We start from the raw sequence: 14,868 nt of genomic DNA on the forward strand, positions 1-14,868 counted from the left end.
AAAACGCATGATTTCAGCGCGATTAACATGATAATCAGAACCAAAACAGATGTTTTAGCAGGTAAGAGCTGTAATGGTGCAGCTCTATTCTGGAAAAGGGGGCGGGGAGCAGCAGCTCATTTGCATTTAAAGACACAGGCCCGAAAAACAGCGTGTTTCTGCTTCCACTCAAAATAGGCATTTTCAGAATGATATAATAAATGATCTGTGGAGTATTTTGAGCTGAAACTTCACAGACACATTCTGGGGACACCAGAGACTTATATTACAAATTGTAAAAAGGGGCATAATATGTCTCCTTTAAAAACAATTTCATTAATAAATTATTATTAATATATTAAAATGACTGATCTAAATAAAAATACTAAAAAACAAATATAATCAAACACATATTTTCATTTATTCAAATATTGTTAGAATAATTTAAATTTATAATAATAATTTATTTTAAGGGGGGCCTTCGAGACAAAAAGGTTGAGAACCACTGTAAACTGTGATGTCAAAGACAGCAGACAAAATGCTAAAAAATAAAAACAAAATATTATGCTGTAATATATTATATAATATTCAAATATATAATAAAAGGGGGTCTAAGGGGTAATGAAAGATTTCGGGGCCCAGTGGTGCCATTCTAACCAGCCAAAAATTAACTACTTGATTCCACCTCCCATAAAAATCTTTGCATAAATTAAATGATATAAAATGAATCTTCATACACATTGTCAGAATTTGACAGGTTGGATGATGAGCAAGACAAAACCAGTTCTCACATTTAGAAACGCAGGATCTTTGGCTTTCATTTGCTCCTCGATGTCTTTAATCGTGTCTGAAAGAGCCGAGATCTGTGTGTTCATCTCCTCCAGCTTCCGCTTCATCATCTGAATCTTCTGCTCCTCTTCCTCCCACAGTGCAGTGACTATTGCCTCTTTTTCATCAATGAGGAACTGATGAAGCTTCTTGAACTCCTCATTCATTCGACACTCTGTGTGCTGAGCTTGAGTCTCAAAGAAAAACAGAAATAACATTCAGTTCAGTTCTGTGTTCAGTGTGCTGAAGGTACAGTATTTGACAGTGTTTCTTCACCTGGATGTGTTGAACTGCTTCCTCACACTCTCCTTTGACTTCCTCTGTGTGTTTGAGCTTTTCTTGTAAGGACTTCAGCTTGATAGTGAGTTCCTCCTAGAATTTAACCAAGAAAAAAAGTGTGAAAATCCCACTGCATGTTATACCCCTAGTACAAAATATCCATAAGGAATGTCAACAAGATTCCTTTTTTTTTCTCTCCAAGATATATCATATAAACACATTAAAAATAAATATATAATGTCTTTATTACTTTATTATAATTTACGTTATATATATATATATATATATTATTTGTATAGCAAGGTATTTCTTCTTACCTTGTAAGATGGAAGAACTTCACTGATTGTCCTGAATTTGTGATGAGTGTGTTTTTCTGAATCTCTGCACACTAAACACACAGACTCTCTGTCCTCCACACAGAAGAGTTTGAGTTTCTCACCATGCAAATCACAAACCTCCTCAACGTTCAAGAAGGACTCGCACAGGTTCTTTAACACAAGATTTCCAGGAGGATCCGATTTTGAGGATCTTCTCCTGCAGACCGGACACTCCTGAGTTCTCTTGGTTCTCCAGAACTGTTGAAGACAGTCTTTACAGACGCTGTGACTGCATGACAGAAACACAGGAGATCTGAAGATCTCACAGCACACGGGACAAGAAAGCTCTTCCACAGATATTGACTCCATTTTCAGTTTGTAAGAACTCCAAAAACCCAGCTCGACAGGCTATTCAGACATAAATGCCTCAAGCATTTCCTCATTGTTTTGCTCAGGTACTTGAGAGATGCAGCATGGCAGGAACAAAGAAATAAAGCCACTTCCTGATATGTTTTATAAGAGGGTGTTTATGATGATCCTTTAAGCATAATCAAACTGAATGCACTGAAAGGTTCATGTTAGAATATTATAGTGTGCAAACACATCACCACACCCTAAAACAAACTAGCACAGCGTTTAAGCTACTCATTTGCAACAAGAATATTTTTAAATGATTACTTTTTAAAAGAAAAGTATTTTCCCTCCATGCATGAGACCTGGTTATACATTATGCATGCATTTGTAAAAGATCGTTTTTGACTGTATATGACATAAACATCAAAATGACAAACTCCAACAAATAGGTCAACATTTGTAATAAACATCATTTTTTATGTAAGACATGTTTAAATACAGCCATCCATATTCATTCATTCATTCATTCAGTTAGAAACTGTGCAAAAGTGTCTAAAATCCTTCTGGTGAGAGAACAGTGCACTGTCGCTATATACATTTCATGATTTACATAAAAAGCAGTACATATTTCAAACTGAAAGATTCACATGCACACTTCATCCAAACTCTTTTTCAAACTCAAACTTACATTTAAAATAAGCAAAACAAATAACTAATTTACATAAATAATCACAGAATATCCAGTGCTAAAATGCGTTGAACTCATCTGTTAATAGACATTTAAAATTACATGATCAAAAACCTATGAAATACATTAAAAAATATATCTCTTCATTGCCAGTATGAAAATAGTCCATGTGTGTCAGAAATAGTCAACATGTCAAACATAAAACAGTATGCAATATGCAGTGATAATGTTTTAACTAGTAGTGTGTTACATTATTATTACATTACACCTCACTGTGTTGCATGTTATCTTTGAAATAAATACAGATATGTTACGTTTTTTAAAAAGGCTTGAGATTGATACTGGTTTATTTGTCACACTAGCAGTGGTGTGTCTGATACAGTATCTGAACATACTGTAAACATATACGCGTGGTATGCTATTCCAAACATAAGCAGTGATGAAGAGACACAGTGGAATGATCAAGAGCTGATTTAAAGACAACATGAAATCAGTCGATTCAGTCTTTATAACTTGTCCATATCTGACATGATTTGTCTGTTCTGTTCATGCAACCTAAGTTAACATCATAACTTAACATGTCTCACCCAATTAAAGTCCTGTGCTGTATTATTTCCCACTGAACTTTGTTTCACCTTCAGTATAATAAAATAAAACATTTAATATTTATGTTCAAATGTGTGCTCTTCATTGGACAATTTGTTGTGGAATGAAATACAAAATAAAAGAAATAAAAAAAATTACATTTTTTTGCTTTTCATCGGATAATAAATGATGTTGACAAAATAAAATAAAATTCAAAGATATTTAAACAATATTTTATATTTTTGCTTTTCATTGGATAATGGGGTATGTAGGATAAATAAAATAAGAAAATAAGAAATACAAAATTAATATATTTTTAAATGTTTGCTTTTCATCAGATAATGGGTTATGTGGAATAAAGTAGCCTACATAAAATAAAATATTTTTTCAATTTCTGCTTTTCATTGGATAATGGGTTATGTGGAGTAAAATATAATTTATATTAAACCGGATAATGTGTAGTATGGGATAAATAAAATAAGAAAAAAAATAATAATGTTTTTAAATGTTTGCTTTTCATCAGATAATGAGTTATGTAAAATAAAATAAAATATATATTAAATTGGATAATGGGTTAAATAATTTAAATTATTTTAAATAAAATAAGAAAACAAAATATTCATTGGATAATGAGTTATGTGGAAAAAATATCTATATCCATCTAAAAGGAGAGGAAAGAGAGCCAGAGTTGCCAAATCCGCGTATTATACGCGACTTTGGGCTTCTTTTTTTGTGTAAAGTTGCGTGAAAAAATCCCAGGTCGCGGGTTGCGGTTTTTTGGGCTTATTTTTAAAAATATGGTTGCTTGTTAGGGAAATCTGACAAGCAACTTCGTTTCTTTATTTATGTTCGCCGTATTCTCCAATGCATTGAATGACACGCTGTCTGCTCGCAGTTAATAGCCAACCAGTGCAATAATATAAGTGCTGCAGCGTAATTTGCCAAATGTCCCGCCCCCTCCTCCTCCTCATTGGAGAAAATCAGTTCAAAAAGAAGGCGCGTGACGCTGTAATAATATCATTTAATAATAATATAATTCAAGCGATGACAGAAGTAGACGTAGAGGAGTGACTTTCTTTTAGCCTATTTTTTTATTTTTACAATGTTTTTGTAATGTATTAATTATCACGGGCTGTAATAAAAAACAAGTAGTCCTATAGATAGGCCTACTAATATTAAGAGTAAATATGGTTCGAATAGCCTATATTTTAGTTGGCCTATATACAGTGTGTGGCTATGTTACAGCTCCCCTTTGAAGCTCTTGTGTTTTTCTCCTTTTCCATCTCTCCAATCCTATTCTGCACACAGGTGATTGGAGATGAGTTTTGTTCATTTATTTTTTATCGAGACCCAAATCCGCACCCTTTGGGTTACAAGGTTTGGGAACTTTTCACACTATTTGGACTGATCAGCTCCTTCCCACGCGGCTCTTCTCTCCAAAAATATAAGCTATTGCAAAAAAAATCTTATTTTCTTATTTTATTTATCCCACATAACCCATTATCCAATGAAAAGCAAAAATATAAAATATTGTTTAAATATCTTTGAATTTTATTTTGTCAGCATAATTTATTATCTGATGAAAAGCAAAATTTTTTTTTTAATTTTTAATTTTATTTTGTATTTCATTCCCCAACAAATTGTCCAATGAAGAGCACACAAGTCAAAACATTCCCCTCAGTGTGTGCGCAAATATCTACGTAGTAACGTGACACTGATGGGCAAAACAGATAAACAGGTGTGTTTGGTAATGAATACAGTATTCATTTGAGCCAAGAGAGCTAAAAAAAAAAAAGATATGGTACATGTAGTGCTGTTTCTTCTTTGCAATAATGAAATAACTAAATACCCGAAACAATAACTGAAGTTTATTATAAAATAATGCATAGATACTATATAAATAATGCAAATTTGGACCATAAATTATCCTAAAATGGCCTAAAATGTTGTTATTGTTAACTAAAGCTATATTAAAACAGTTTTGTTAATTGAAATAAAGCTGAAATAAAATAAAATATAAATATTAGATCAAAACCTAATCTAAATGAAAATAAGAAAAAAAGTTGGAGCACTAAAATGACTAAAACTAAACTAAATACTGAAATAAAAATAAATAATAATAAAAACTAATTTAAAAAATGACAAAATTACTAACAATTAAACTAAAAAAATATAAAAAATAGAAGCTAATTTAAAATATTAATAAAAAAATATAATTCTATAATACTAAAATAACACTGACTGGCACCTGTATACTGTATCTGGAGGCACAACTTTTTGTAAATGTAACTGTTTCTACCAGTTAAAGCTTCCTATAGTGATTAATGACATTTCCATACACCTCATTACTGGTAGTTTCACCTGTATTCACCTGATTTTTTAACGGTTTTAGTTTCAGTTAACTATAATAACCCTGACGTTAACGCTAGTTTTTTCACTATCCACATTCATTTATTTTGAAGATGTTCTAGTTAGTATTTTTCAGTGATAGTAAATGTGTTATCTTACTATGTGGATTACCAGAAGCTTCACTTTTTTTGTCAAACCAACTCAGCATTTGTGTAGTGCAGCAATTTCCAGTCAACAAACATAGTGACACAAAGAAGTGTTTGAGCAAATAGACACAATAGTGACATTAAGAAGTGCTCTAGTGACACCAAGTGGTCAGTCCATCTTAAAACCGGCCACATTCTCACATTTTATGAAGTACATTGCAAACAAACTTTTGCTTTTCAATCTTTACATTGATGGATCAGTGAGACTTCAACAACATTACAGTGCTGCCCATGTCTCTCAATTACACAAGGTCTGCCAGAAAGCAAGCTAATGAACTTCAGTGACTTTTTCAGTTGTTTGTGCAATTCTTCTCAACCAAGGGGGCCTCAAGATGACTAAAAAGTACTTAAATAATAATAATAGTAAAAAACTATTATTAATGTATTAAAATGGCATATGCAAAAATACACAAAATCAAAATGTAAACTGAAATGCATTTCTTATTCCTAACGCAAAATAAAAAGTATTTCACCTCTCGATAATGTTTTTAACTAAATAACATACAGTTCTTGTAAATGTCCGCAATATCACAAAAAGAGTGGTTAATTTAATTGTTTTTATTTAAAGTAGTCAGTTTAATAGAGAAATATATCCCTATTTCTGTTAGTAAACAGTTTGAAAATGATCAGTTTCAGCAGAAATACTAGAAATACAAATTTAACGCTCATATGTGGTGGTGTACAGAAAATAACAAAATCAAGTCACCTGAAATGTCTTCTTGCATTGCACACAAAAGAACCACCATATTTCAACGATTCTGGGGTCGTTGGGTTTATTCATACAGAATGAAGTTAGCAACACATTTACAAATGGTGAAGAATGTGACACATCGCACAATAACAAGTGGTCACGTGACATTTTTATCAGGGTTCTGTAATAAGTCTCTGTCTATGTCCCCAGGACAATCCGGCTGGAAGATGAAACACGGCGGCCAGAGGACACTGCAAACGCCAGTGGATCATCCAACAGGGTCACATCAGGAAACGGGATGATGGTAGAATGAACGCTCCACAAGATGCATCATTATTCTTCATCCTTCTGCTCATAATTGTGTTTGATGTGTTTCCAGAGTTTCTACAAAAAGAAAATAAACAACTGAATGACAGCAGCACACAGGGTGAGCAAAACACATTGCAGATATATTCTGATTTATACTCAAGATTTATATACAGATAAATATGAATTAGCATTACAGCGTAATGGCATTAAACTGTTTATATAAGATTAGGTGATGATTATAAAGACGAGCTGAATATATTTATATCAATATAACACTAAATACATGTCCTATATTTTCATCCCTCTGAATATTTAGTTGTTGTTAGCCAGCAGGCTAATCAAGGTCAGTCTACCGGTGGGTCATGAGGAAATCCACCGAATTCAATCGAAAAATAACTTACCCCCCGATTTATGTTGTCAAATACCGCTTCTCCAGCCTGATCAAACACCCTCTCGAAGACAACGGCTCCCACCATGATGGTTATAGCGAAAGTTGACGTTCTTCTGAAGAGCAGATTGTAGACACTTCTTGTGAGCGCCATGATGGTCAACGCAGTCGAGTCTTCCGGAAGAGTGGGCGGAGCGATGAGCTGTCAATCAAACCCCTCGACCAACGAGGCTATTCCATTAAAATATTTATTTAAGAGAAATACATTTTAAAGCAAAGCGAATACATTTTAAATGTATTTATTTTTATGTTTTTATTTATTTTTACTACAACGTAAACATATTTAAACACGTACAATTATCACGTCTAATAAACAGAATGGTTTGTAACAGAAATCCGACATTGGAAATTAGTATATTCCCTGTGTTTACTATATAATTTACTATTTTATTTCTAAATAGTCAACATTTGAGTGTAATATTGTAGTAATTTAATCAATTATGGTTATTAGGCACCCCCTATAAGAAGCGAATGGAATATTCCTGCCCCTCTCCCGCAGCCGTTTAGTTTCCTCCGTAACCCGGTAGATTTTCCCACGTGACCGCTGCGACTTCCTTTCTTGTGGCAGCCATCGACAGCAATGGTGAGGATTTTACCGAAACCGAACAATCTGAATCAATCCTGTGTGTTATACATGTGAAACGACCCCGAGAGAGAGTTTGAACTACACCTCGAGTTGTGCGCTAGAGTTTGAGCACGGCATTTGAAATGATGATCTTGTAATAAAGTGAATTTTGAGTGATGAAGCGATGCATTGGTGGCTGAAGTCCAGTAGTGCTCTTTAGCTTGTTAGCGGCGCGGACAGCTTTAATTGCAATTATGAATACATAAAGTTAATATTATGGAGTTGCTTTTGGATATTGTGGCTTTCAGCCGTCGAACAGAAGCGACAGTTGTAACCTGTTTAGACGGAACGAGTGTGACTGATTTGCGTTCCCGAAGCATTATTATCAGAAAGCCCTGATATTCGTAGGCAATTGATTCTGAAGAAAAACAAACTTCAATAACTATGTATTTGTAAGTTTTTGATAGTCGTGCACAGTTCCAGTAGTCCCTTGTAATAGTTCTTTTATTAATACAACAATGGTTTGATGTGATTAAACGCTAATGAATAATGTGTGTTTTGTAGGCAAAGATCAAGGCCAGAGACCTGCGCGGAAAGAAAAAGGAGGAGCTGCTGAAACAGCTGGATGATCTGAAGGTGGAGCTTTCCCAGCTCCGCGTTGCCAAGGTTACCGGTGGAGCTGCATCCAAACTCTCCAAGATGTGAGTGATGGGATGGATTTAAAAGGACTAACTTTATCACGTATATTATTGTATACAGCGTTGGGGGTAACGCAGTACTAGTAACGTGAGTTACGTAATCGGATTACTTTCCCCCCAAGTAACTAGTAAAGTAACGCATTACTTTTTAATTTACAAGAGAATATCTGAGTTACTTTTTATATTATATTTTAAAAAGGTCTTAAAGTCTTCACCCTTCTACAAGTTCATTAATCAGTAGAAAGCTGCATGCATTTCCTCAGTGTTTTTGTCTTGTTTTTTGGTGCAAATATCTACATTTTTAAGAGCAGTCAAGAACGAGTTACAAAATTAAGCAAAATTGAACCGAGTTTATGCTTAAAACAAGAACGAACATCTATTAATGGGGTATTAACCTTTTTCCCTCTGATTTAACTTTTTTTTTGCCTCCGCCCCTTGGCAGATATGTTGTTGTTGTTGTTTTTTTTTTCAAGCGTAAACTCATTCTTGATTAGTTTTATCAGAAAACAAGACTTAAAGTCTTATGGCATTTTACTTTTCAAGTAAATGCATTTTGATATGAGAATCTTTATACATTTGCTCTGGAAAACAAGACGTCAATACTAAGGAAGAACACAGCGTGATCAGACGCTAAAGTAAAAGGTATTTCCATGTTCTAGTGGTTGAGAGCAAAGCCTTTTAAGTGTACCTTCATAAAACCTGCAGAAACCCTGTGCGTGTGTGTATTCTATACATTGAAAACATGTTTTGAAATATTTTGCGGCCTTATTTCTTTTGCGCTTCAGTCATAAATTTAGTTCTGGAATTAGTTGAAGACGTTGAAGAATTAAATGGAAAGCATCATTCTAATGATTATTTCCTCTCTTTTCAGCCGCGTTGTCCGCAAGTCCATCGCCAGAGTCCTCACAGTTATCAACCAGACACAGAAGGAGAATCTGAGGAAGTTTTACAAGGTCAGTTTAATGCCGCTGATCACTTAAATGCACACATGCTCTTTTGCTACAGGTAACACCTTGAAGTCATTTTGTAGATTAGGTCTAATTTAAAGATAGTGAAAGCCTGTTCAAATGATCTTGACCGCAAAATTGTCTTTCAGACAGATACATTTAGAAGAGTTTGATCAAGCTGATTTTTGATAAACAGCAGTGTTTGTGATTTTAATGGAAAGCTGAAATGGCCATTAGTTTCATGTTACAGTCATTATAGTATTCAGATGACATGATTTGTTATGAGACACAAACTACAGAGCGTCCGTTTAGACTCCAGCAAGATGATCACCCAGCACTCCTCCTGCTGAAGTGGAGCTAGTGTGAATATTCTCTTGCTAAAGAAATATGACCGTTCATGGCGGAGTCTTTAAATGATTCTCATCTGCTGTGAGCAGCCGACAGCACCTTTATATCGTGTCATTTAATGAACTTCAGCTGTAGTCCAATTCAAAAAGACAGTTTACTAGAGAACCCAGTTACTGTCTTTGAAATTTAACACCTAGTCTTTTATTTATATATATATATGTGTATATATAATTTTTTTTAATGTACATTGTTATAACACTATACTTTCCATTTATATTACCTTGCCATTTACTTATTTTTACTGTTTGGCACTTGGATCCCATTTCTAAATCGACCCTTTTCATATTTCTGTGTTTCTCAGAAGCACTCATCTAAATAGAACTAATTTGTGTTCCCATTTGTTCCAATAGAAAAAGAGAAAATCCACAATAGCATTTCTATGATGTTCCAAAAGAGGAAAACAATTGAGAGATTGATTACACTTTTTAAATTCCTTGTTTTATTTTTGTGATTATTTTTTTTTTATTATTATTTTACTTTCTTTTATGTAAAGCACTTTGAATTACCATTGTGTACAAAATGTGCTATATAAATAAACTTGCCTTGCCTTACACTAATCAGAAGAGAGAAAGATGTTAAATTTGCCGTCACTTCCTCAGCCGTATTAGAAACACTCAGTGCAGCATTAACTAGATTTCTGAAATGAAATGCCAAGTTTAATATAATGTAAAGTAGTGTTACAAATGTACATTACATTTTTAAATAAAAAATATAAACTATAAATATAAAACAGGTTTAAACATAACAATTTAAAAAATAGAAATATGCACTAAGTGTAATTTAGTTTTATAGATTTAGATTTGTTAACTGTGGAAACGGTCATTAGTCTGTGAAAAGGGTCCATGTACTTTTATTATGGAGGGTTTTACAGCTGTGTTTATTTAAGGAATGATCAGTCTCCGCACTTCCTGTTCTCCAGCTGCTGCTTGTAATGTCCGTCTAGTAGATTCTAACAGTCCTGCTCTCTTCATGTTCAGGGTAAGAAGTACAAGCCTTTGGACCTGAGGCCCAAGAAGACTCGTGCCATCCGTCGTCAGCTGACAAAACACGAGCAGAACCTGATGACCAAGAAGATGCAGAGGAAGTCCCGCCTCTACTCCATCCGCAAATTCGCCGTCAAGGCTTGAGAGGCTGTACTGTTGTTTATCACTGAAAAAATAAACACCCCACCCTGGAATTCAGACGCCCGAGTCTGTGTATGTCTCTGAAGCAGGAATAGGGTTTCTTGGGAAATATGATGGAAGTGATGATTGCGTCTGGAACTAGCCTTATCTGTTTGTGTTTTTGACATTAGTTATAACTGGGATGCTTTTTTCCACTGGAAGTCTCTGCATTACAGCTTTGAATATGTTAGATTTGAGTTATTTAAAGGAGACATATTATGCCCCTTTTTACAATATGTAATATATGTCTCGGGTGTCCCCAGAATGTGTCTGAAGTTTCAGCTCAAAATACCCCACAGATCATTTATAATACAATTTTGAAAATGCCTATTTTGAGTGGAACAGCTCGCTGTTTTTTGAGCCTGTCTCTTTAAATGCAAATTAGCTGCTGCTCCCCGCCCCTTTTCCAGAATAGAGCTGGCCATTACAGCTTGTACCTGCTAAAAAACATCTGTTTTGGTTCTGATTATCATGTTTATCGTGCTGAAATCACGCGTTTTAAACCATACGAGTTTAAACTTCTGATATACGGTTTTCTGAGAGCACACATCCGAAGCACACGGACAGAAAGCGGCTGTCACAGCATGCGAGTACTAAACTAAGTTCTCATTCACACACAAGTTTACGTTAAAAACACACACTAGTTACAAAAACAGTCGGTTATTTCTGTGAAGGTAAACAGCTGGGAAATAAATCGCATGTTTATTTTAGATCTGTGTGGCAGCAGCGTTATACAGTAAATAAATCAATAAATCCACTGCTCTGTTGTCCCCTCTGAGGCTGGGACTCTATAAACAGTGTTCTGTGCTCGTCTGTGCAGCCAAAGGCAGAACAGTTGGCATGTTTTGCTCAAACTTTCGCCATGGCATTAGAACTAGTACACCGTTGTGGCTTGCGAAATCAAATGACGGCGCCGTGGGTGGAAATTGTCAGATTAAGGGGCGGTAATATTATGAGATCCCTTTGTGACGTCACTAGGGGAGCGAAATCAGACGCGCTCGTTTTCTCAGACGCTTGCAGAAAAAGCCTTACCAAAACAAAGTGACTGAGATATCCTTTTTCATGTTTCCTTGGTTGGTAGATGCACCGGGGACCTGTGTCACTTTTAAGCTGGAGTGAAACTAAAACATTTAAGAACCAATTAAAAAATCTAAAACTAAATTTGAGTTAACCTTTTTCATTAGAATAACATTTGAATTAGAATTGATACATTTGGTTTAATAAGATGTATGTGCAGATAATCTTACAAATCTTTCAAATACTTTTTGTACGTTTTTATTTCAAGTTTGGCAATCCTAATTATGTGTTGAATTTATTTTGCTTGTGGGAAAAAATAGGTTTGTAATATGCTTTTTGCATGACAGAAAGCATGGGATAATTTTAGATACTCTATTAAAAATACTACATTTTATTCAAATCAAATCTGGCTTTTATTTTTTTAAAGGTTCATACATTGTGTGTTTTAAATAGAAATATAAAATATTTTCCAGATATTAAATTATTTTAAATATAAATTACCTCTCACCTTAGAACAGTAACATGACAAAATCTTATAAAAAAATTTAAAAAGCGTAACATATAATGGTATAATATAAAGTACAATATAAAACATTACAATTTAATTTTATAAACAACCTGTTTTCACACAGCCTTTATGGGTCTTAACACATGAAAATATATAAAATATATTTCCCTTTGTATTATAGTATCATTAAAATCACCTTCCATTGTCATCCACTTCGTTATTTTAGCAGTATCAAAATAGTCTGTTTTGCTGATCTGCTGCTTGATGTTGCAAACTGCTATTATCATTTTTTTATGTATTACCATAACCATAAACACTAGTTTGCAGTGAAAATAGTAAATAATTGATCAGAAATCTCACACATTCACAAATAGCTTACTTTTGCATTGAAAAACAAGGTGAATACCTTCTAAACAGTACAAAAAAAAATGCATACAAACTGCCAACAATCACAAAACAATTGAAACCTTATGAACCCAAACTGAAAGTTATTGTGGTGGTTTTCATGGATGCTCGTCTCATAAATATGTTCATTCAGACATGCAGAAGGCCGCATAACATTCACTGCGGAGGTGTGTGTCGGTGAGTTTATAATCGCTGATTATCTGTGTAAAACTGGATGCAGTTCCACAGCTGCTTTCATTCACCGTGGGTCACAATGTACTGGCCGTCCTCATGGTCCGTCATCTTTACTGTCCTGTTCTGTGTTTAAACTCACTTCTCTCCTCTGTGCTGTTTTCCTCATCCTCTTCTACATCCAGCTGCTCAGAACCGCTGGTGAGAAGCTTCCCATCAGGAGTGAACGCACAGCCATATGCCGAGTCCTTATGGCCCTAAAACACACACACACACACACCATGAAGCTTATGTAATCCTACATATGTTACTAGTCAAAGGTTCTCAGTCACCTGCAGCCTCTTCAGACAGACTCCAGTGGTCACATCCCAGATCCTCACCTGATAAACAAACATATCAATATCAAGCATTGCCACACAGACTGTGTGAATAAGTGTGTGTGTGTTTGTTTTACCATGTCGCCTTCAGCGGTGGATGCTAAAACCAGTCCGTCTCTGGAGAAAGCCAGACTCCTGACCCAAACACGCTCACAACCTCCCAACACAAACAGACATGCGTGACGCATCGGCAACCAAACACGCACTGTGCCGTCCCATGAGCCTGAGGCCTGAAACAAACACATTCATAGATATACTAGCATTCAAATGTTAGGAACAATTCAAATTTTATTTTTTGTATTTTTAAAAAAATGATTTTTAAGTCTCTTTTGCTCACCAAGACTGCATTTATTTGATCAAAAATACAGTAAAATGTTGAAATATTATTGCGGTTAAAAATAACACCTATTTGAATAATGGTTATTTTAAATTGTAATAATATTTTATCACGATCACATAAATGCAGCCTCTGTGAGCAGAAGAGATTCTTTCAAGAAAAACATCTTTTTTTTTTATCCTGATTCCTGAATCAAATATCGAAGCTCACTCTCGATAAGAAATCTGCTTTGTGAGCTCACCAGCATCCCACTAACAGAGAAACAGAGACAGGCCACGTTTCCCAGGTGCCCCTGTAATGTCACAGCCTCTTTTTCCTCAAGAAGTTTCCAGACTCTCACGGCCCGATCCCAGGAGCCCGTGGCCTGAACCCACAGAAAGAGGAGGTGAAGCAGCTCATGCTGAACGGATCAAAACAAACGGCACAGTGAGAAGATGGTTCATACCACACACTGTGAGTCTGATGAGAAGGCACTGCTCTGGACAGCTGCAGTGTGACCCCGCAGATCCTCCACCATCTCACCGCTCTGTGACATCAAACAACACCACAGAAACATCACTGCACAGATAGCATGGTGCTACATTCTTCAACTGGTGAGCTAAAACACCTGCTACTACATAAACAGAGTCCAAGATTTATGTCTTTAGTTCATTCTTAAGGTTACTGATATGAAAAACTTAACTGTAAGTATTCAATTTCATCAAAATGCTTGTCTCAAAACTATTTTTGTGTTATGGATATGAATGATACCTTGATTTTAAACCTCCATGGGGTTGCAAGAGGATGCTAAGGGATTTTGTTCCCCCAAAGTATTTTTAGAGCTGTCAAAATGTGCTAGATATTAATTAAATATGCTCAAAATAATATTTAGACATTATTTTCTTTCTAGTCAGAAATCATAAGATTAATCAGTTATTATAGTTTGTTATATTCTATTGACAGTCCTAATTTTATTTTAATAACAAATCTGTTTTTATTTTTAAAGCTGTATGTGTTGCTTGTATATTTTTTATTATAATTTTATATTTTTAATAGCAAATAATATTATTCATATTATTTATAAATAAATACATTTATATAATCATTTTCCAGATAATATTTAAATTAGTTTTGGCTTCAAAAGAGCAACAAAATAGATATTTTAAAAATATATTAAAAATAAATATTTAAAATAATAAATAAGAACATTATACACATACACACACACACACACACACATATACATATATATATATGTAT

The 14,868-nt window shown here is 34.5% G+C and overlaps 4 protein-coding genes across 6 annotated transcripts in view; 1 reads left to right on the forward strand and 3 right to left on the reverse strand.

Moving 5' to 3' along the window:
• Positions 1–1,885, reverse strand: part of LOC107752947 (zinc-binding protein A33-like) — a 4,451-nt gene extending 2,566 nt beyond the window's left edge. Inside the window, exons 1-3 of the mRNA XM_016569028.1 lie at positions 1,404–1,885; positions 1,084–1,179; positions 771–1,001 (exon numbers count right to left, since the gene is read on the reverse strand). Of these exons, the coding sequence (XP_016424514.1) occupies positions 771–1,001; positions 1,084–1,179; positions 1,404–1,772 (696 nt within the window). The 5' untranslated portion in view covers positions 1,773–1,885. The remainder of the gene's footprint in view (positions 1–770; positions 1,002–1,083; positions 1,180–1,403) is intronic.
• Positions 1,886–6,341: 4,456 nt separating this feature from the next.
• Positions 6,342–7,174, reverse strand: uqcr10 (ubiquinol-cytochrome c reductase, complex III subunit X). Of its 3 annotated transcripts, none has more exons than XM_016569035.1 (3): positions 6,987–7,174; positions 6,581–6,660; positions 6,342–6,506 (listed from the first exon to the last, which is right to left on the reverse strand). In XM_016569035.1, exons 1-2 carry the CDS (start codon positions 7,125–7,127, stop codon positions 6,610–6,612), a joined length of 192 nt encoding a protein of 63 aa, XP_016424521.1. In that variant the 5' UTR covers positions 7,128–7,174; the 3' UTR covers positions 6,342–6,506; positions 6,581–6,609. The 3 variants fall into 3 exon arrangements, with proteins under 3 accessions (XP_016424521.1, XP_016424520.1, XP_016424519.1); XM_016569034.1 differs by having other exon boundaries at positions 6,342–6,502; positions 6,577–6,660; XM_016569033.1 differs by having other exon boundaries at positions 6,342–6,660; positions 6,987–7,172.
• A 342-nt stretch (positions 7,175–7,516) lies between these two features.
• On the forward strand, positions 7,517–10,834 carry rpl35 (ribosomal protein L35). Its single transcript, XM_016569032.1, has 4 exons — positions 7,517–7,616; positions 8,163–8,299; positions 9,168–9,249; positions 10,629–10,834. The coding sequence occupies exons 1-4, from the start codon at positions 7,614–7,616 to the stop codon at positions 10,776–10,778; spliced, it is 372 nt and encodes a 123-aa protein (XP_016424518.1). The 5' UTR covers positions 7,517–7,613; the 3' UTR covers positions 10,779–10,834.
• Positions 10,835–12,518: 1,684 nt separating this feature from the next.
• Positions 12,519–14,868, reverse strand: part of wdr38 (WD repeat domain 38) — a 5,775-nt gene continuing 3,425 nt past the window's right edge. The window contains exons 5-9 of the mRNA XM_016569054.1: positions 14,075–14,155; positions 13,871–13,993; positions 13,370–13,522; positions 13,248–13,295; positions 12,519–13,172 (exon numbers count right to left, since the gene is read on the reverse strand). Coding sequence (XP_016424540.1) covers positions 13,029–13,172; positions 13,248–13,295; positions 13,370–13,522; positions 13,871–13,993; positions 14,075–14,155 — 549 coding nt within the window. The 3' untranslated portion in view covers positions 12,519–13,028. The remainder of the gene's footprint in view (positions 13,173–13,247; positions 13,296–13,369; positions 13,523–13,870; positions 13,994–14,074; positions 14,156–14,868) is intronic.

This window comes from Sinocyclocheilus rhinocerous, unplaced genomic scaffold (assembly GCF_001515625.1).
Source record: "Sinocyclocheilus rhinocerous isolate Xijiao unplaced genomic scaffold, SAMN03320098_v1.1 scaffold231, whole genome shotgun sequence".
Lineage (NCBI taxonomy): Eukaryota > Metazoa > Chordata > Actinopteri > Cypriniformes > Cyprinidae > Sinocyclocheilus > Sinocyclocheilus rhinocerous.

Coding starts and splice junctions, on each gene's coding strand:
- rpl35 (XM_016569032.1), top strand. Junction 8,300..9,167: donor GCATCCAAACTCTCCAAGAT/GTGAGTGATGGG, acceptor CTCTCTTTTCAG/CCGCGTTGTCCGCAAGTCCA. Junction 9,250..10,628: donor ATCTGAGGAAGTTTTACAAG/GTCAGTTTAATG, acceptor CTTCATGTTCAG/GGTAAGAAGTACAAGCCTTT.
- uqcr10 (XM_016569035.1), bottom strand. CDS start 7,127: ATGGCGCTCACAAGAAGTGTCTACAATCTGCTCTTCAGAAGAACGTCA. Junction 6,661..6,986: donor TTGACAACATAAATCGGGGG/GTAAGTTATTTT, acceptor TTCTTTTTGTAG/AAACTCTGGAAACACATCAA.